General features: G+C 42.5%; 1 protein-coding gene and 1 pseudogene across 1 annotated transcript; both read right to left on the reverse strand.

The window, feature by feature from the left end:
* On the reverse strand, positions 1-1,355 carry LOC122773607 (annotated as a pseudogene).
* A 5,386-nt stretch (positions 1,356-6,741) lies between these two features.
* LOC122773724 (extracellular calcium-sensing receptor-like) lies at positions 6,742-18,696 on the reverse strand. The gene is made up of 9 exons (XM_044032606.1): positions 18,461-18,696; positions 17,981-18,269; positions 17,767-17,853; positions 17,306-17,575; positions 16,632-16,832; positions 16,277-16,552; positions 8,406-8,633; positions 7,825-7,948; positions 6,742-7,746 (listed from the first exon to the last, which is right to left on the reverse strand). The coding sequence occupies exons 1-9, from the start codon at positions 18,673-18,675 to the stop codon at positions 6,836-6,838; spliced, it is 2,601 nt and encodes an 866-aa protein (XP_043888541.1). The 5' UTR covers positions 18,676-18,696; the 3' UTR covers positions 6,742-6,835.
* Between the last annotated feature and the right edge of the window lie 2,038 nt (positions 18,697-20,734).

Consider the following 20,734-nt stretch of genomic DNA (forward strand, 5'->3'; position numbering starts at 1 on the left):
TCAAAAGTGATTTCGGGCAATTAGGTCCCTTACAGCCCTTCCATCCTGAACATCTGCAGGGATGGGATGGTCATCCTCAGCGTCATTGATTTGTACGGCAGGGTGTTGCTCTCCTCTAATAATTGCAATATTATGGAGAACAACACATGCCACAATGATGTCACATGCCCTCTCTGGGGTGACCCTGAGCTTACGCAGGCACTGGAACCGGGATTTGAGTATGCCTATGGTCATCTCAACCCGGGCTCTAGTCCTGCAGTGGGCCACATTAAAACGTTGTTGGGGCCCCGGCTCAGGGTCAGGGTAAGGGGTCAACAGAGAGGGCTGGCATGGATAGCCTCGATCTCCCAGCAGGTAGCCATCAAACTCTCCTGTAATTATAGAGGACACATTTGAGTGCATTTAGAAAGGGAGACGAAGAACATTTGTACAAAGCTTTAGCTTCCTCACCACGTGCAAATCTGTTGCTCAGACTACACTCCCGGTAGATCGGGAATCATGAACTGAGCCAGGCCACTTAGCTTCTACATTTGTAATAAGAGAAGCTGCGTCACGTATGATCTTTACAGTGCAGAGAATGACATGAGTTAGTTGTATTGTAATGTATACATTTTCATGTACATATTTTTTAAGATGGTAGGTCACATACCTGGACATTGATGCTGTGAAAGGATTTTCGATTCACATAGTCCCCTTCATTTTGTGTAGGTGCAGTAATAGGGATTTGTGTCCCATCTATGCATCCTATCACATTTGGAAGGCCTGCAAAATGACAGCTAATTAAGCTACTGACCCCACTCTGAGGCCGCAGCAGAATGTAGGCCTATATCATAATTTCAAATAACAGAATATATGATTTCTACATCAGTCACAACCTGCAATCCTGTGGAATTCCTCTTTGATGGTGCGAACAGGTTTGTGTCCGGGGAACACCACCATCACTGGTAACAGGCGTTTCAGTGCGAGGGTTACCTTCCTCACAGCTCTACACACTGTTGCCTTTCCATAATGCTCTGCATCCCTGATGTTATACAGAAAACTGCCGTTTGCAAAAAAACGTAGCGCTACGCATAAAATTTGCTCTGATGTGAGCGCTCGTCCGCGGTGTATGAGGTTGGTGATATGTGGCCGGAGAAGGTTATTGAGATAAATGATACTGTTTGATGAAAAGCGGTAGCGTTCGAAAAGAAAATCCTCGGGAAATGATAAAACGTCTAATCTGGGTTGGAAGATTCTTTCACGACGTAATGCATTTCGAATCAAAACGGCTTCGATGTCGATTGGATTTCGAATGAATGGGCAATCCATGTCTAACTGCTTTCTTCGTGTGGGAGGAGACAGGTAGAAACTCTGGATTTTTTATAGTAAACCTGCCAGCGAGCAGGTTATGTTCACAGAGTAAGTTACCGCAGTAACAGACCCAGAGTTTAAGTTACCTCTCTTTCTGGAACGGATAACTCAGAGTTTCCCTCATCTCAGGGTTAACAAACTCAGAGTTCTCACATAACCCGCTTTCTGGAATACCCCCCAGGAGGATCTGTGTGATCTTTGTGGATCTAGAGAAAGCTTATGATCAGATGTCCAGAGAGGAACTGTGGTATTGTATGAGGCAGTTGAGAGTGGCAGAGAAGCATGTGAAGGTGGTGCAGGACATGTATGAGGGTGACAGTGGGATTACATCAGGGATCAGCTTTGGTGATGGACAGGTAGACTGATGAGGTCAGACAGGAGTCTGTAGACTATGTTGTTTGCAGATGATACTGTATGTGTGGTGAGAGTAGAGGGCAGCTTGAAGAGAGCTGGGGGGGTTATGCACTGAGAGGAAGATTGTGGGCTTCAGCACCCACAGCATGTTCAGAGGAGAAAGGAAGAGTCAGCTGGTGGTGTCCCAAAAAACGTCCACCAAACAATCTAACACTAGTCACTGCAGTCGCTCCGACAGCTGAGTGTGTGCCTGTGTCATTTCAGGTTTCTCTGCTCGTCTCTGCCTTGCTTCTCTCTGTGGACCCAGCCTACTGCAAGAGATCAGAACCAGGTTACAAGTGTGCTTATATAGCTGACTGATTACCTGATTCTGTCCAGCTGTCTGATCACCGGCTGAGCCACTCCTCCCTCTCCTCCAGCAGCCGCCGCTCTAACCATACCCCGCTGCCACAAAGATCAATGAAGGTTAGTGGGAGACAGACAAAATACCTGTAGGGGAATGACAGTGAGATGAAGACAGGTGCTACAGTGAAGAGGTAAGAGGTAGAGGTGGTAGTTGAGTTTTAAAGGCGACATAGACCGGAAGCTCCAATTAACGCTGCGTTTGTGTGTGTATCTGCATCATTACCTCGTTCAGCCACTGCTGAGAAAATAGGGTTTTATTGTTTTCCTGGGCTCTGTGAAGCTGATCGGCACTTCCGTATGTTGATGTTGTCATCAGTATACCTCACTACTCCTCTCACCATCGTAGTGCCTCCTGGTGCGGGCACTAGTCCGGGCACATCTGGCTGCGTACATTCAACCGCAGAAGAAGAAGAACTACTCTTGTTGTAGCTGCTGTGCCAGAGGGGGAGCTGTGTATCTGAGAGCTGGCCTACCTATTACGTCACTTCCAGGTACCTGGCCAATCGCAGGACAGTGGGAAAGCTCTCGCTGGCTGGCCAATCACAACACAGTCCACATTCTGGGGGTGTGATTTTGGTCTGAAACAGTGCGGCTGACGAATGTCAGTGAGGTTTTGATCGGCTCGTTTGCAGCGATTAGGAGTTTTTTTACCATGATTAATATATGTAAGTAGACCTCCATAACTAACATATGTGCGATACAAACATTCGAGCATTCAATGTCACCTTTAATACCTGGGGTCAACCATCCAATGCAATTGACAGTGCACAAGAGAGGGAAGAAGAGCATGCAGGCAGGGATGTGGGGGATAGCAGTAAAAGTGGAAGAGAAGGTCTACAAGATGGTAGTGAGACCTACAATACTATGATGTATTGCCTTCAGTGGCACGGTCTAAAAGACAGACTGCGGAAATGGAGGTAGCAGAGCTAAAGATGCTGAAATATTCGACGGGAATAACCAGGATAGACAGGATTAAAAATGTGCATATTGACAGCTGAGGCTGAACATTTCGCAGATAACGTAAGAGAGGCAAGGTTGAGATGGTTTGTTCTCATGAAGAGGAGGGATAGTGATTATTATTATTGCGGACACATTACACAACTCAGTCTTTTCTGATTTTGAAAATCGACTTGGATTACACACTAATTGCTTTTAATGTTTAGCTCAGTCCATTGTGTTTTTTTTTTCTATTTGATGTTGTTTTAGTTGCTTTTATGTTCTGTAAGGTGTCTTTGGGTATTTAGAAAATAAAATGTATTATTATTATTATTATTATTATTATTATAATAACCGACTTGTTACAGCAACAGTTTGAAGGGTAAACTAATTTTGCCCTTGTAGTTTTGATATTCCCACTACTTCCTGTTGTCTTTGTCTTTTGACTCAATTTCCCATGTCCTATCTTCTCTTTTTCATTGACCGTTGACGCGTTTGCAGTTGGGTCTGTACCCTGTAAACACTACCTGATTGCTTCCATAGTCAGCTCAAAAAATTCAAAGTGATAAGGTTGGTCTATTACCCTCACATACTTGCTGATACAAACCTTTATCCCTCACACACAAAGAGATCTGTGTTAACTAGCCATGCCCACTTTCCCCAACTCCTGCTGATAGGTGCAAACTCTGCCCAACTGTGAATCATGGTAAAATCAGGCAAAAAACATTGTGTTCCCAGCTTAAGGCATGCAAGCAGGTCCCAGGTTTCACTCATCTGTCACTTGATCTCAGAAATTACAATTGCCTGCTGAGCATGGTAAACATGTGTTGCTGGCATGGACTTTAGTGTGTACATAGTCATGTAGTATTCACGGAAGATCGCGTGATAATCTCGAACGGACGCGAGATCCAACTGTTGATCTGGCCATTTATTTTCGATATTGTGCTTCTACCATGTGGAAGTTTGCTAGTCAGTTTCTCTAGTTGCCTCGTTTTGTGTAGTTTCATTATGTCCTGATTGTCTGTGCAGTATTGACAATGTAATAACATAGTTAATAAATTAGTTAATAAACGTATTGTGTTTTATTTTGAAAGGGGGGCGGAAGTGTTTTACTTTGATACTGTGTCGGACTTCCTGTCTTGTACGATCTGCTTCATTGAAATTTACGAGGTTCAGCAGCGGCAACGGAAAAAATAGAACTGATTCCTATCGATAGCGCTGCGGCCCGGCGAGCCGCGTCTAATCAATGTGAGCATTCCCACCGGCCGCGCTGCGGCGCGGATCAGCAGCGGCCCAGAAGCGGCTCGCCGCGCCGCAGCGCTATCGATAGGAATCAGTTCTATTTTTTCCGTTGCCGCTGCTGAACCTCGTAAATTTCAATGAAGCAGATCGCACAGGAAGTCCGACACAGTATCAGAGTAAAACACTTCCGCCCCCCTTTCAAAAATAAAACACAATACGCAGGTCACAACTTCACCTCAACGGTACGTCATAACCGGTGCTCCCAGGTCAACAGTCATTTGATCCGAGGGTCTCGGAGACAATGGACGACGAGAGACTGATTATGGAAGTGGAGAAATATAAAATCCTTTATGACACCACAGATCCTTATTATAAGGACAATGTCAGAAAGGACAAAGCCTGTTTTTTAATTGCAGGAGTTTTGGGAGTGGATGGTGAGTATAAAGTCCTGCTAAGATGATAAAAATGTGATTCTAAAAACTTTACAGAAAGTACTTTAAGTACTGTACCTGCAAACTGTTTAATTATTAATTAATATAGTACATGACATATTTCTTGCCTTGTCCTGATCAGTGCAAAGTTACTGGACATTTTAATGACTTTAAAATATTATATAGAAATACTTGACTGAATAACTTTAATGGCCAGATCAACAGTTCGTCCACGTCGGAGAATGAAAGAAGCTGTGTTGTTGTTTCCTTTATACACACAGTCTATCGCGGGATCTCGCGTCCGTTCGAGATTATCGCGCGATCTTCCGTGAATACCGCTGGCTCCCAAGGCTCCGCGCCGCTGCCGTAACGCGCCTGGTGGGGATTGACGTTTGGGAGAGGACGAAGCAGAACCGAACCGCGCTGCGGCCGTTCCGCGTCCAGTGGAAATCCAGGGTTAGGCAGAGCAAAACTGGCAGGACAAGAGCAGGACAGGTGGCACGACGATCTGACAGAGGGTGAATGAGAATGGGCTGTATTTGTAAGGGAGGCTGATGAGGATAATGAGGGCCAGGTGTGGAAGTGGGCGGGGAGACTCAGGTGAGTGGAATGAGGTGATTGCAGGGCCAACGTGAGTGACAAGATCTGCAATGACAAGGGAGTTAGTGAGGGCAGATCAACACAGGAAAAATAAACAAAAAACAGTCCCTAAGCAGGTGACACCGTGATAATCCCTTTTTTTTTATTAAACCTGTATTTCAAAACAAAACCCCCAGTGATATAAAAATATCTTTTGAAATTGACACCAATGTAACCATTACCACACCTCACTATGAGACAGCCACAGAAAATAAGTTAGTTATGTTCCTAAGTCAAATCAATTACATGCACTAACAGAAATAGCGTTCTGTGGGTAAATGTACAGAAGGTGCGTTCATTTTTAATGCTAAAGATACTGTAGTTTGAAAATGGGGTGAATGTGATTACCCACTGTTTGCAGATATCTGGATCACAATTTGGGTGAAAAGGCCCTAGTAAATCATAATCATGTGGCACTGCATGGATTACCCAGCACTGCAACTTATTTTCTGTCAGTGTGTATGTGCAAGTAACTGACATAGAGAAAAAAAGACAAGAGGAACTGAGTAAATAAAATCTCTCGTGTAGAAAAAAGTTTTAACCAACCTCAAATATGCTGATATCAACTTAAATAACTCATTGGTTACCAGCCATTTTCAGTGCAGAACTGCCAAGCGTTTTACAGCAATTTGACTGATTGTCCAAGAGCCACAAAACAGTGTGTTCTATGACTATGTAAACACTCACCAAAAGAAAGAGTAGACTCTTCTTTCATCAGACGTCATTGGCAGTGAACTTACCTTGTAATTTATGTCTATATACATAATTGGCAGCCAATGAGATAATAATGACAATACAGCTACAACCAACAATAGTAATAATAACCTTGCATTGAAACTGGATCCTGCATTCCAGGAGTCACAGATACCTGCAGAATGAGAACAGAGAGGAAAAGCACAAACTGGGGAAGAGAAATAATGAGGTTAGTGTGAAAAAACAACAGTTAGAAGTACTGCCAGAAATTGATTTGTAACGGTTTTGAGACAAGTTTATGACGCTGCACTCATAGACACGTGTTGGGTCAGGGTAAGCTAAGAATTCAACAAACTGTTAGTCTGATCAAAAGTTTCAAGGCTCCCAGTCGCACACCACAAACAGCTTTACTAATAAGATACTGCAGTGTTTTTACCCTTGGAGCAAACATGGAAAATAACAGAAACCATCTTGAGGAGACCACAGAAAATTAGCCAGATTAACTGAGGCTGTTTCACTGCTGCTTTGGTCTACTGTGGGTAAGTCTAATGTCCCATTGGGTCTAACTGAGTAAAGCTACACAACAATTTCAAACTGTGGACCCACATTTAGCAGGTCTATAAAAAGTGAGATAATGAAGATGAAATAATACTAAAAAGGAAAAATAAACAATTAACATGATTCATTTAGGTATTTTTTAAACATCTTTATTGTTCATATTATGATCTGATGAATACAACTCAATTATATACACAAAAACACAAAAGATAGACAGAAAGACATTGTTACTTTGTGGTGCCTCGACCCATGATAGCTTTCTTTGTGTTTCTCTCTGGTCTGAACAGGATGATGTAACATTTAGGTCCAAACAGCGCCACCAAGAGGCCAAAACTCGAGGCCAGGATAGCAAATACCTCCACTGCATCTGCATATTTGCCTGGTGAGCTGATGTAAGCAGGGACAAAGGCCACCCACACTGCACAGAAGATCAACATGCTGAAAGTGATGAGTTTGGCCTCATTGAAACTGTCTGGAAGATTCCTTGCTAGAAAAGCTAACAAACAACTGAGGACAGCCAGTAAACCAATATAACCAAGTAAAACTGCAAAACCGACTGTGGAGCCCACTGCACACTCATAAACTATCTTGTCACTGTGATACTGGGTGTTTTTATGAGGCACTGGTGAAGCAGAGACAAGCCAGACAGTGCAGATTGCTGCTTGAACAGAAGTCAGAACCAGAACTGTCCCTCTCTGCTGCACAGCACCAAACCACTTGAGACTGGACTCACCTCCTGGTTTGGAGGCCCTGAACACAGCCAGAACCACCATGGTTTTCACCAGGATACATGAGACACAAAGCACAAAGCTGATGCCAAATGCTGCATGTCTTAGTTGGCAAGTCCATGATCTGGGTCGTCCAATGAAGAGCAATGAACACAAGAAACATAGCTTAAGTGACAGCAAGAGTTGGAAACTGAGTTCTGAATTGTTGGCACGAACTATAGGTGTGCTGCGATGATGGATGAAGATACCCAGAACAACAACACAAATAAATGTGCCCAACAGTGAGGTGGTTGTCAAGCAGATACCCAGAGGCTCATGGTAGGAGAGGAACTCTGTTTTCTTAGGAACACAGTGGTCACGCTGGGGGCTGGACCAGAAATCTTCTGGACAACTGGTGCACTCCATGGAGTCTGAGAAAAGAGGGAAAGTGATGAGATACATGTTTATACAACATCTCTAAACTGTGGTGTTTAAAACTTTACACTCACCAGTTGTATTGCTGATCTTTCCCTCAGAACAAGGGACACAGTCAAAGCAACACTCAGGTTCCCCCTTCTTTCTGGCCATGCGGGTACCTGGAGGACAACTCTCACTGCACACCGAACGAGGAGGCTGTGTGGAGAAATATTAGTATCTCTTATTATATCCTACATGGGCCTCTCCAATCTTACATGTTCCATGTCTGCAGAGAGTTTCTATGGATTTCCGGTTGTTTGTCCATGGCAGATGTTCCATTCACAAAAAAAGGGTCTGTGTCAGTCTTGTGTCCAATTGATCTCACATCACAATAGCAGTAGTTTCTCACCAGGAGATCATCCCCATTTGCATGTAATTGTATTATTTGAAAGACTGGGTTGTGTACAAAACAGGAGTGTTCCACCAACTAGATTTAAATTATGTAGGGGTGCACACATATTTCCAATAAAGGTTTGCCAGTACCATCACACACATGGGTGGACATCATGTACAACAGATGGACCATAGCAAACCTCTGCAAACTCAGAAGAATACTATGAATCTAGACCAAAGAGTGCAGCAAAAAGATAGTGTAAAAACTATAAGAAGTTACCTGTTTGGACTCAAAGTTCCAGAAGATTTTGTCTTCATCCAGTGTGAGTTCTTCACCTCTGAAGGCTGATCTCTTAACCTCACCCACTCTCTGAACTTTAGTTCTTCCATCAGGGAGCCACACCCAGTTCATGATGTCATACATTGGTAAGGCATCACCATTTTCATCAAATGACACTTGATCACCAAATGTTGTGGTAAAATTAACTTTTTCCAAGTAATACACAAGCTTTGGATGTGAGAATCAGACACAGAAAGAAAACTACAATTACTGTCTGGTGGTTGTTTGCTTCAGATTAACAAATTACAATGCCCATGTTAACTTTAAATGGGATTTTATTTTGAGTCCGTGAGCATTTGTGCCAAAATTCAACAGTATTCCCCAAAGATATATTGTTTACGAGAATGGTTGCACTTCCAGACTGACTGATATCTTAAATAACAATGTCACATCTGACAAAGGTCATGAGGCATGAAAACAAAACCAAATAGGGGAGAAACACTGTTTAAATAACACATTCCATACAGTATGTGTGAACACTGAACATTCCAGTACCTACTGTACTAAAAAGTCAAAATGATTATAACATGAAATAATATTTTTTTATTTTAAACATATATATACATATATATACATATGTGTGTGTATATATATACACATATATGTATATACATATATATGTACATATATATATATATATATACATACATATGTAACCCTGTTAGTAAATATGCATAAAAGTACTCATTGTTTATTTTTTCATTTGTGTTTATTTTCTTGTTGTCTGGTAACAATGTATATGTCTGTGTTCAAAGAAGACAAAACGTAATATTTGAATGTAAAAATATAAATAACTTTAAGTTTACTTACCTGTGGAGATCCAATCAGCGATCAAGGTGGGCGGAGCCGGAAGAGGGTCACGGACAAGGCCGGAGGAGAGAGGAAAGAGAGAAAAGAGGAAGGTAATAGGGAGGAGGAGCTGGATGTTTGAGAGTGGTTTTGGCGGTCGGTTGGAGGCAGAAAGCGAGTTTTTTGGAATAGCGAGTGATTTAACAACATATCAAAGTAGTTTGAGGGAGTGTGGGAGCAGGAGGAGTTGGATTGAGTGGTCGGGTGGATATCGGCCAATGACCAGTAAGGTCCGGTATACGGTATCTGTGTACGACTCTGGATCAAACTCTTTCTGTCGGAAATGGCGGAGGCGATAGGTGGCAGCGATCGAGGAATTTCAAGTTGTTCAAATGGCGTGTGTGAGGCGATTGAGCATGACTGCTCCAAAAATGACTCAGAGATAGGCAGCTGGGCAGGAATGGAAGTTGGTGAAGGGAGAGAGGGGGACAATGAGGGAGAGTGGAGAGGATATAAGGGTATGAACCAACGCAGCCAAGCAAAAGGGAAGAAGAGATTAACAAGGGAGGGTGATGAGCATAATGAGAGTGAAGAAGTGGGTATTGAGCAATCACAAACAGTGAGACTGGAGAAGTGTACTGCTATAATAAGGTTTGATGAAAAGGGACTGGAAAAAATGAAGAAAATAAATCTATTCATGCTGACAACAAATCTGGCTAGTAAAATAGAAGAAATACAATATGCAAAGGTACTAAGAGATGGAAATCTGTTTGTGAGGTGTAATAGTGAAGAACAAATTGATAAAGCATTAAGTTTAAAAGAGATATGGAACAACAAGTTGATCAGCACCAGAAGGGTGGGAACACAAAATGGAGGAGGGTGCAAAGGAGTAATAACGGGAGTGCCTATGAATGAAAGAATGGAGGAGTTAAAGAAAAGCATCAAAGGTGGAAAAGTAAAAGAAGCGCAAAGGCTAAAGACGACAAAAGATGGAGTGAAAAAAGATAGTGAAACAGTGATGATTGAGTTTGAAGGCGAGAATGTGCCTAAGAGAGTGTTCCTGGGGTTTGTGAGTTAACCAGTGACAGCATATGTGCCAAAACCGTTAAGATGTTTTAATTGTCAAAGGTTTGAACATATAGCCAAGGTGCAGCCTTGGCTATATCCCCCACAGCTACAGCATTTAGCTGTGGGGGAGCTCATAGTGTAGCATATGGTGGGTGTGAGACTATGAGAATAGAATCAAATATCCAAAAAATAAGAGTTGAGAGAAGAATCACCTAAGCAGAAGCTGTGAGTGTTTCAAGAACACAGAATCAAAATAGACATGAGCAAAGAGCTGTGGAAACACAAGAAACACAGCTAATAGCAGATGACAGGATGTATGTGAAGAAAAGAGACTTAGTGACGTTCATAACAGGAGTGATCAATAGTACAGTCAAAGTGAAATCAAAAAGTGTTCAAATCCAGCTCATCGTTAAAGCAGCAGTGAACCATTTGGGATTAGTGGGACTGACATGGGAAGAAGTGAGGGAGAACCTCACAAATCAGTCGAGCCAGGATGCAACATGTGTGGGTTGATATTGATCATGGTAATTATTTTACAATGGAATGCGAGGAGCTTGCTGGCGAAGGGACAGGGGTTTAAGCAATTTATCAAGGAAATGGCGATAAGACCAGACATAGTATGTGTGCAAGAAACATGGCTAAAACCAAGGTTAAACTTTGTGGTACATGGGTATACAGTGATAAGGAGAGACAGAAATTATGGTGTGTGTGTGGGTGGGGGTGCTCCATATAGGGTGCTGGAAAAGGGAGAGGATCAGGATTATATAGTGGTGGAAGTGTGGGAGAAAGATGGTTATAATTAATTATTATAACCCATGTAAAAGGTTGGAGCTGGATAAATTACTGGCAATACCAGGGCAAAACAGTCAAAAAATAATATGGTGTGCAGATTTCAATGCCCATAGCTCAGTGTGGGGGAGGGCATACAATACAATACAATACAACTAATACATACAGCTAATTCAAATGGGAAAGTAGTTGAAGAGTTGATGGATGAAAGGAACTTGGTATGTATAAATGATGGGAGAGGAATGAGGGTGAACACAGCTACAGGTAATGAGTCAGCATTAAATGTAACACTAGTGTCAAGTGCCATTGCGAGCGTTAGTAGTTGGGAAGTCTGTGCGGACTCGACTGTAGGTAGTGACCACTACCCAGTGACATGTTCGGTAGGAGAGAGAATGGAAGTAAATGCGAGTGGACAAATCCCAAAGTAGGTATACGCTAAGGCAAAATGGGATCTGTTTCTGGAGTTGAGTGAGGAAGAACTGACAAGAGTGGATGTTTCAGGAGATATAGAGGAGATAAATGAGAATATAACCTCAGGAATGTTAAGGGGCAATAAATAACTCAAGACCAACCTCCCCAGGGAAAGATAAGCTATGCAATATAATGCTAAAATAACAAAGGGAGAGAGCATTATTAAAGCAACAAGGTAAGGAACAAGGTATGGAAAGAGGGAAGATTACCAAGTGCCTGGAAAGAAGCAGTAGTGGTCCCCATAAGAAAACCCAGTAAGGATCCAACACAACCCACTAGTTACAGGCCAATAGCCTTAACATCAAATCTGTGCAAAATAATGGAAAGGATGATAACAGAAAGATTAACATATGAGAAATGCTGGCAAATTATCAAAGTGGTTTTAGAAAAGGAAGAAATACAGTGGATGCAGTGATAAGGCTAGAGACAGAGATAAGAAAGGCACAGGCAAATAAAGAATCAGTAGAAGCAGTGTTTTGATATTGAGAAAGCATATGATATGATGTGGAAGGAAGGGTTATTAATAAAGCTGTGCAAGATGGGTATAAGAGGAAGGGTGTACAACTAGATTAAGGACTTTCTGCTGGGAAGAAAAATACAGGTACGAGTCGGGGTAGAGCTGTCAAGGCAGTACGAAGTAGAGAATGGGACCCCTCAAGGGAGTGTGATTAGCCCTTTACTCTTTACAGTTATGATCAATGATGTGTTCTCAAAAGTACCAGAGGAGATAGGTAGGTCATTCTTTGCAGATGATGGGGCCTTGTGGAAAAGAGGAAGGAATGTGGCATATGTTGCGGGCAAAGTACAAGGGGCTATTGATAAGGTGGTGGAGTGGGGCTATGATTGGGGATGCTGGTTCTCAGTGGAAAATATCCAGACAGTGTATTTTAGCAGAAAACCAAGAGAGGAAGGAATGAAACTGAAAATGTATGGGAATGAGCTGCAAAGAGTTGGAACATTTACGTGTGGGTGTAGTGTTTGACTCACACTTAACATGGGCAGGGCATGTTGCTAGAATAGAAGAGAAATGCAAAAAAGTGATAAATGTGTTGAGATGTTTAACAGGTAGAAGTTGGGGAGGTAGTTGCTCAGCACTGAAAAGAGTGTATGTGGCTTTAATAAATCAGTGTGTGATTATGGCAGCATTGCCTATGGGTCAGCTGCTAGATCAAGGCTTAAGAAGCTGGATGTGATTCAGGCTCAGGCACTGAGGTTCTGCAGTGGGGCTGTTAAGACAATGCCAGTACCTGTGTTACAGGTAGAGATGGGAGAAGTGCCTCTGGGGCTGAGAAGGAAGCAGTTGATGAGAAATTACTGGGCGAATTTGAATGGACACAGTCATTCTCACCCGACGAATGTGGTACTGCAGGAGTGCTAGGAGAATGGGAAAAGTCAGAGGGAAAATTTTGGGAGAGTAGGAAAGGAATTGGCAAATGAACTGGGAGTCTTAGCAGTGAGAATAAGCCCTACAATAGTCTATCCAGCAGCACCATTATGGATGCTTGAGGGCCCGAAAATAGACTGGCATCTGTTAGAAATTAAAAGAAAAGGAAAGGGTCAAATAGATTTGGTAGGTGCGTTTGAACGTCATGTAATGGGAGAGTATGGGGACTTTTTGCTGATATATACAGATGGGGCTAGGGAACCTGAAACAGGAGTGACAGGATTTGGGGTGGCTGTGCCAGAGAGGAGGATTGGGCTAAGTAGGAGAACATCGAATATGTTGGGGGTCTACACGGTGGAGATGCTGGCAGTGTTAGTAGCTCTAAGAAGGGTGGAAGAGGCCAGACACAACAGGGTACTGATTTGCTCAGATTCCTCGTCAGTTCCATTGAGCATTTCAATCTAATAGCCGGCAGGACATGTATAAAATATTGCAGTCAGTTACTAGAGTAATGAACAGAGGAGGTCAGGTTGGATTTATGTGGGTACCAGCACATGTAGGAGTGAGGGGGAATGAGAGGCAGATAAATTGGCAAAGAGGGCATTAAGGAAAGAAAGAGTGGAAATGGAAGTGAATGTTAGTAAGGCTGAGGTTAAGAGTGTCATCTGGGGGAACATCAACCAAATGTGGCAAGAGAGGTGGGATAGAGAGGGTAGAGGGAGGCATCTATATCAAATACAGAACAGTGTTATGGTCAATAGGGTAGGTATGGGACACAGGAGAGAGGAGGTTGTGATAATGAGGTTGAGGCTAGGGCATTGTGCACTGAATAAATCACTTAAATTGGTAGGGAAACATCAAACAGGACTGTGTGAGAGGTGTCAGGAAGAGGAGGAATCTGTGGAACATGTAATTTTGAGGTGTAGGGCATATGAGGCAAATAGATAGGTGATGAAAAATAGTCTAAAGAAATTAGGGGATCATTACATTACATGTCAATTAGCACACCCTCCAAAGCAACTTACAATGGAATTGAGTAGTTTTTTTAATCAGCCAGGGGTGGAGTTGAATTTGCGACCATTGCGACCATGATGTCTTTCACACACAGAGTACTGGTCTTAACCACTGACATATAGCTCAGCTTCACAAAAAATAACCATATTCTTTCTGGAAATATGATCATAACATACTGAAAAAGTTATTGAATTCAGACCCGTTCAGACACACATTAATTTGATTATTAAAAAAAATGAAATAATAATGTTAAAAAAAAAAAACTTTTTTGATATTGTCAGGGCCAGCAGAGAAGGCCCTGCTGGCCCTGACAGCCCACCACTGGATATGGGGCTATATTATAGGACATAAAGTAGGATAGAAATTGGGAAATATATAGGGTAAGGGTATATGTGTGCGAGTGTATGTTGTGATGTTGGCATATTTTCTGGCTCACACTCCAGGGCAGAAGGGGGCGGTAATGCACCTATAGAAGGATGCCAACCGCCGTAAAACAAAAAGAAGAAGAAGAGAGAAAGGAGTTAGAAGCCTGGTGGTGGCGCAAACGTGAGGAAAGAAAAAAACAAAACTTGGAGACGTATTCGTTGGTTGAGGAACGCGCGCCGAGACAAACGGACAGTGAGTCTCGAGGTGGCCGATTCAACGCAGCATCGGACCTGAGTTTAAGGATGACGCTGGAAAAGTGTCCAAGGAGAAGTATGGCTGGAAGCTAGTGCAGCTTGCGCTAGTTACCTGAAGGCCATCACCACGAGCAGCCCACACCGCCACTTGTCGAAGTGAAGTCTGGCACCCGGCTGTTCAACCGACCTGCCTGAGAGGACTGGGGGTGAGTGCCTGCAAGGGTGCTACCGGGGACCGGGACAACTCTTCTACGGCCCACAGCTCCACAACACGCTGTAGCTCGGGAGGGACCGGGACACACTCAGAGGTTGTGTTTTTTTTTTTTTGTAACACTGAGACGCATCCGCCATCTTGGACTTCCGACTCCAGCTCAAGTAAGGATTGATACAGGCCTGCAACGGTTGTGAAATTGGGTACCCAATCCATTTGACTTTGGTTTTGTTTATATTATCTATTTCACTTTAAGAAGTTAGAGTGCCGGCTTTAGGTTTAGAGTGTTATTATAGGGTAATTTAGTGATTTCTAAACTGTAAATTGTGAATTTTCAATATTGTGTGTGTGTGAATTGGTTTACAAGAACTGCTAGAGAATCTATTTGTTTTTGGAAAAGTATATTGTTTAAAAAGGGGAATTTATATTTGAATATTGTAGTGACTGGAGCTGATGGCGCAGAGACTCATGGGAGTGGGTTCTTTTGTGTTGACAAAACTGTTGTAGTTGTGATGTGTTTCAGTTTGGTGTTTAGTGTGCATGTTCTGAGTGTCGTTGTTATGCCCTACTGTGTTCTTGGGATGTTTGGTGTTGAGCAGACAGTGATTCTGTGGTGTGTCACCATGACCGAGTGTGGTGGACCGGGTGATGATGTCCATCAAATGTTTGTGTGTCAGTTTTTCAATAAAGCTACGGACCCACTTGCTACTGAGATAATAGCACAAGATCCGTGTTGAACCAAAATCTGTCTCGTGAGACTTTCTTTCCTTGAGCTCGCCACAATTTTATTGTTGGTTCATTGCTAAATTGTTATCTTTGTATGTGTAACACATCTATGCAAGAGTAAATGGTTAAAATGAAGCATTTGCTATTCTTTATTCCTTATTACCCATGTATGTAGTATTGTGAAATGTAGGTAAATACATTTTTGGGACTGTTTGGGAGGCTTAAAACTTAAAGGGACCCATATATAGCCAAAGTAATTTCATTGTTTTACCTGAGTCAGTAAAACTAATATTTTGTAAATATTATAGTACATCATATCACCTTCCAGCCTTAATTACCCAAAGAAGTGTAACTTAAAGGGGTTACTGAACCTGGGGAGCGCACCTCAGAATAGACAGTTGTCAAGAGGGCGCTACATAACAACATAACAACATTGTGTGTGCATATATATATATATATATATATATATATATATATATATATATATATATATACATACATATATATATATATATATGTACAGTATGTGTGTATGTGTGTGTGTATATATATATGTGTATGAATATAAAGTATGTATATATATACACACATTGAACATTTAAAAAATGTTATCACCATTATATGAATTACCCTGTATTGCAAACCACAAACACCTCACTGCATAGGCAAAGTACATTAATTAATCTCTTAGCCAGAAGATTATGTGAAAATACGAGTTGAGTGTAAACTGATATCTCACCTGCCATGGCTCCAGTCTTTGTAAATGAGCACAGGTGTTGTTGCTGAAAGGTCCTCTGCCTGGCTCACACTGCAGCATGTCATCAAGAGCATACGCCAGAGCGTACACAGCCTTATACACATTATACTCTTGCCTGAGGTTTGAAACATCCAAGAACTCAGTCTCCACATTCTCTATAACTTCCTGTCCAGTGCATAATTCTCCTCCAGCTTCCACCCAACCTGCTGGAGGTGGTGCAAATCTACACTGAAATGTGTGTTCCCAAAACTGATTCACCTGAAAAAAAATTACACTTCTCTAAATCATGACACTATTTTTGTTTGTACCATATCAGATTGAAACATTTAAGTCTCACCATGCCTTTTCCAGTGTTGTGATGTAGTTCAGGACGTATTTGTAACAGGAAGTCTCTGAGTCCTGGTATTTCTCCTCGACGGATAGCGATGCCCAGTGTTCCACCCAGGTACGGCATGAGGTGAGGAGTCTGGAGTGAAGTGCCTGGTGTCCAGCCTTCACTGGCCATCCACTGCAGGCCTGTCACATTCTGCCTCACCACCTGTGCATTGCATAATAAAAAGTATAACAATTCACAATTTTGTACCAACAAAGTATAATCCAGCTTCTACACTTAATGTCATACACAAGCATATAACATAATAAAATAGTAGGACCTGACTGTAGACAAAATTGTGCACCTCTGTACCTCCACACATCTGTGTTATTAGACATCAGAGCTCTACTCTACATGGACAGAAGTAGCAAATGGCTATTGCTTACGGTAGTTTGAGTAATGAAGGCTAAATTAGAGTTTGCATCTATTTGATACGAACTAATATGATTTTGTTTTGCAGAGAAAGTAGTAACAATAATAATATTTATTTAGAAGGCACCTTTCAGAGCTCTCAAGATCACTGTTCATCAGCACATCAGCACCGTAACAGTAAGACTCAGTCAATAAACAAATAGTAGTAGTAGTATTACGGGGGGATTCCTTATTGCTTAAGTTATATTAAATTATATAACACCTACCTCTTTCATGAGGTTGAGCATGATTCTCTCATGTGCAAACACAATCACCACTCGAGCTGTAGATTTCCTCATCACATCCACTATTCTCCTTAGTTCAGCAGGGTCATCACCCCAGGGCAAAATCTCTGTGTAAGCCAGACAACCTCCACCAGCTGGACCCAGATCAGAGTGAAAGGATCGGGCAGCGTGGACTCCATAATCATCATCACTAATGAGCAGACCTGCCCAAGTCCAACCAAAGTGTTTTAGAATCTGAATCATAGCATTCACCTATGTGGACACAGAGCAGAGTGATTAGTGCACAGGCTGAAATCATCTTTACTATAAATCCTGCTAAACAGGTTCATCAAAGACTCATGATTAATCACTGTCTTTAAGTGTTGTATATTTGACACCACACAACTCTGTAAATGATACGTATAACATGACAAGTGATACATAATTTTTTGATAGATTTTCACCTGAAAAGCATCACTTGGGATCGTCCTAAAGAAAGATGGAAACTTTTGTCTGTCACTCAGGCAGGAACATGTGGCAAAATAACTCACCTGTAAAACAATAGAGCATGTATCCTTAAAAGTCAGTCTGTTGACACTTAACTTTCTAGTGTTTAAAGTCTAATGTTAGATTCATTTAAATTTCAAACTGTGATTACATTGAGAGACAAAAACTTACTAGAGGCACTCTGTACAATCCTATGACCTTCGAGATGGCAATAGTACTTGTAGAGGAAGCATCTCCCACAATCCCTAGGACTGGAGGAGTTCCTAAACAGTTCTCCTCTAATGTAACTTGCTCGCCTTTACCACTAACTAAGGACAGTGCTGCACCAATTCCTATTTGGAGGCAGTTATCATACAGACTGTATCCCAGAGTCACATTAGGCAGCAGGTTGGAGTTTCTGTTGATCTCATCAATAGCAAAGGCCATGGTCTGAGATGCTCTGAATTCTATAACATCAAAACTAACACAAACATATAAGTGTTAACTATTTAAAATACTTTACACAGTAACTCAGTTACATGTTTAAAAACTACAGACACTGTACAAAATGACAACAGTTATCAGTTCACAGTAACAACACGATGAGATAAACATGTCATACTGATTGGCTAAATAAGGTTCTTATTGTTTCTGTTTCCCTGACATATTCACCTATAACAGGTAGGCAGCTGTGGCTCTGAGGTAAAAGTCAGGTCAGGATCAGCAGAAAAGAGATGGATTGCAAAAAGTCCACCTAGAATAACATCGCCGGTCTGGTGCATCTCATTTAGATCAAACTGTCCCTGTAACTGACAAGAGGAGGACACAGCAGAGGAAACACAGGAGAACAACATTAGCAAGAGCAACTTGTCTAAAAATAACCTCATGACTTCCCTCTGGTTGTTAACCCTTTTCTGAGTTCAGTTCCTTCACCACATCACCCATTTTATTGACTTGCTATATTGATTATCCTTACACAAACCCATCAGAAGCTATAGGGGCAGGGCCTAAAATGCTATTTGTGAGTGTACCTTTGATAATGCTATACAATCACAGGTCTGAAAAGCATGTTGATTCTCAGCTCAATGACATATTTTGCTAAAAATATTCAAAAGCACAATATTTGTGGACCTGCTATTGTTTCCTCAACATGTCACAGACCCCAGTAAATGTCATATCTGGAAATAAGATTGTGGTCAGAGAAAATGATGGGGTGATACGGCTGAAACTTGAACAGTACTACAACACAGTCCAAAAGAGAGAACAAAAAAGGAAAATACAACATCTAAAAACATGCCAGAGATCACAGACAGAACTGCTGCAATACAAGTTCATAGGCCAACCTGTAGACATGTAAGGGAGCTAAGATAAAATTATTTTGTCCATCATTCCTTGTTATCCTGGTAAATCTAGCTTGTGACCCTTTATCCTTGTTGTTGGTCACTCATGTAGTAGTAGACTGAAAGTCATGTAGCATAAACCTGGCTCAAAAGTACATTTGACGTTCTCCACAGAGGAGTGGTAGAAGGCCAGCAGCAGCTTTGTATCCAGGCTGTGCTTCCTGAGGACACGCAGGAAGTGCAGCCGCTGCTGAGCCTTCTTCACCAGGGCCCTAACGTTAAAGATCCAGGAGCAGTTGGAGGAGATGTGGGTGCCCAGGAACCTGAAGGTGGTGACGATTTCCACCTGTTTTCCATTTATGAGGAGGGGGGTGTGGTCCTGTCTGTTTCTCCTGAAGTCCATAATGAGTTCTTTAGTCTTTTGGATGTTCAGGGTCAGGTTGTTGTCTGAGCATCAGAGAGACAGTTTCTCTACCTCGGCCCTGTATGCTGTCTCGTCCTCACCACAGATTCCAAGAGTCCAACCACGGTGGTGTCGTCCGCATATTTAATAATGCTGATGCCTTTCCACATCTGACGCAGGTTATTTTACGTCAGGTATCCCTCCATTTTCCTTTTGTAGTAAACCTTGGCCTGTTTGATGCCCCTCCTCAGGTCTGCTCTGGCGGTGCTGTAGAGAACCCTGTCTTAAAGGCTGAGTTCCAGGCTCTGATCAGAGTCTGGACTTCATTTGTCATCCAGGGCTTCCTGTTTGGGAAGACCCGGATGTGTCTTTCCTCTGTGACATTTTCTACACAGCTCTTTATGTAGAAGAGGACAGACTCGGTGAATGTGTCCAGATCCTGGTCTTCAAAAATGCTCCACTCTGTGCAGGCGAAGCAGTCCTGCAGCTGAAGGAGAGCTGATGGCCGAGCTAATCTTAGCATTGGGGGGGATGTAAACAGCGATCACAATGACTACCGTTAGTTCCCGTGGCAGGTAAAATGGTCGGCATCTAACAGACATGGCCTCCAGGTCCGGTGAGCAGTAGGTGTCGATAAATCTGCTGTCTGAGCACCAGTCCTGAAGCACATAAACACAGAGTCCTCCTCCTTTGCACTTTCCGGAGGCTTCGGTCCAGTCATGGCCGTGGATGGTACGGCCCGCTAACTCCACTGTAGCATCGGGGATTTGCGGGTGTAGCCAGGATTCGCTAACAATCAGCAGACAACACTCACAGATGTAGCGGTTGTAGGCGATCTGTGACTGCAGCTCATCCATCTTGTTGGCGAGGGATCTGGCATTTGTGTGGAAGATCAATGGTAGCAGAGGTCTGTGTGGTTGTTTCCTTAGCCGAGCTAGCAGGCCTGCCCGGCATCCGCGTTTCTGCTTCCTCTCCCTACACCGCCTCCAGCGCCTGCCCGTCCCGACAACAAACCAAGCAGCTCCCGCTGGTCTCCTATCTCTGGTGGGATGCTGTGTGTCCGTGAAAAGGCACTCATAATTTCGTTTTTTCCCCGAAAACCGATGCTTTTCAAGTCCTGGCGCCTGTAGATAATATTTCCGTGGCATAAGTATGTCCCAAACAGAGTGGAAAGAAATAAAAACCACAAAAAGGTACAGGGAA

This window comes from Solea senegalensis, linkage group LG8 (assembly GCF_019176455.1).
Source record: "Solea senegalensis isolate Sse05_10M linkage group LG8, IFAPA_SoseM_1, whole genome shotgun sequence".
Classification (NCBI taxonomy): Eukaryota; Metazoa; Chordata; class Actinopteri; order Pleuronectiformes; family Soleidae; genus Solea; species Solea senegalensis.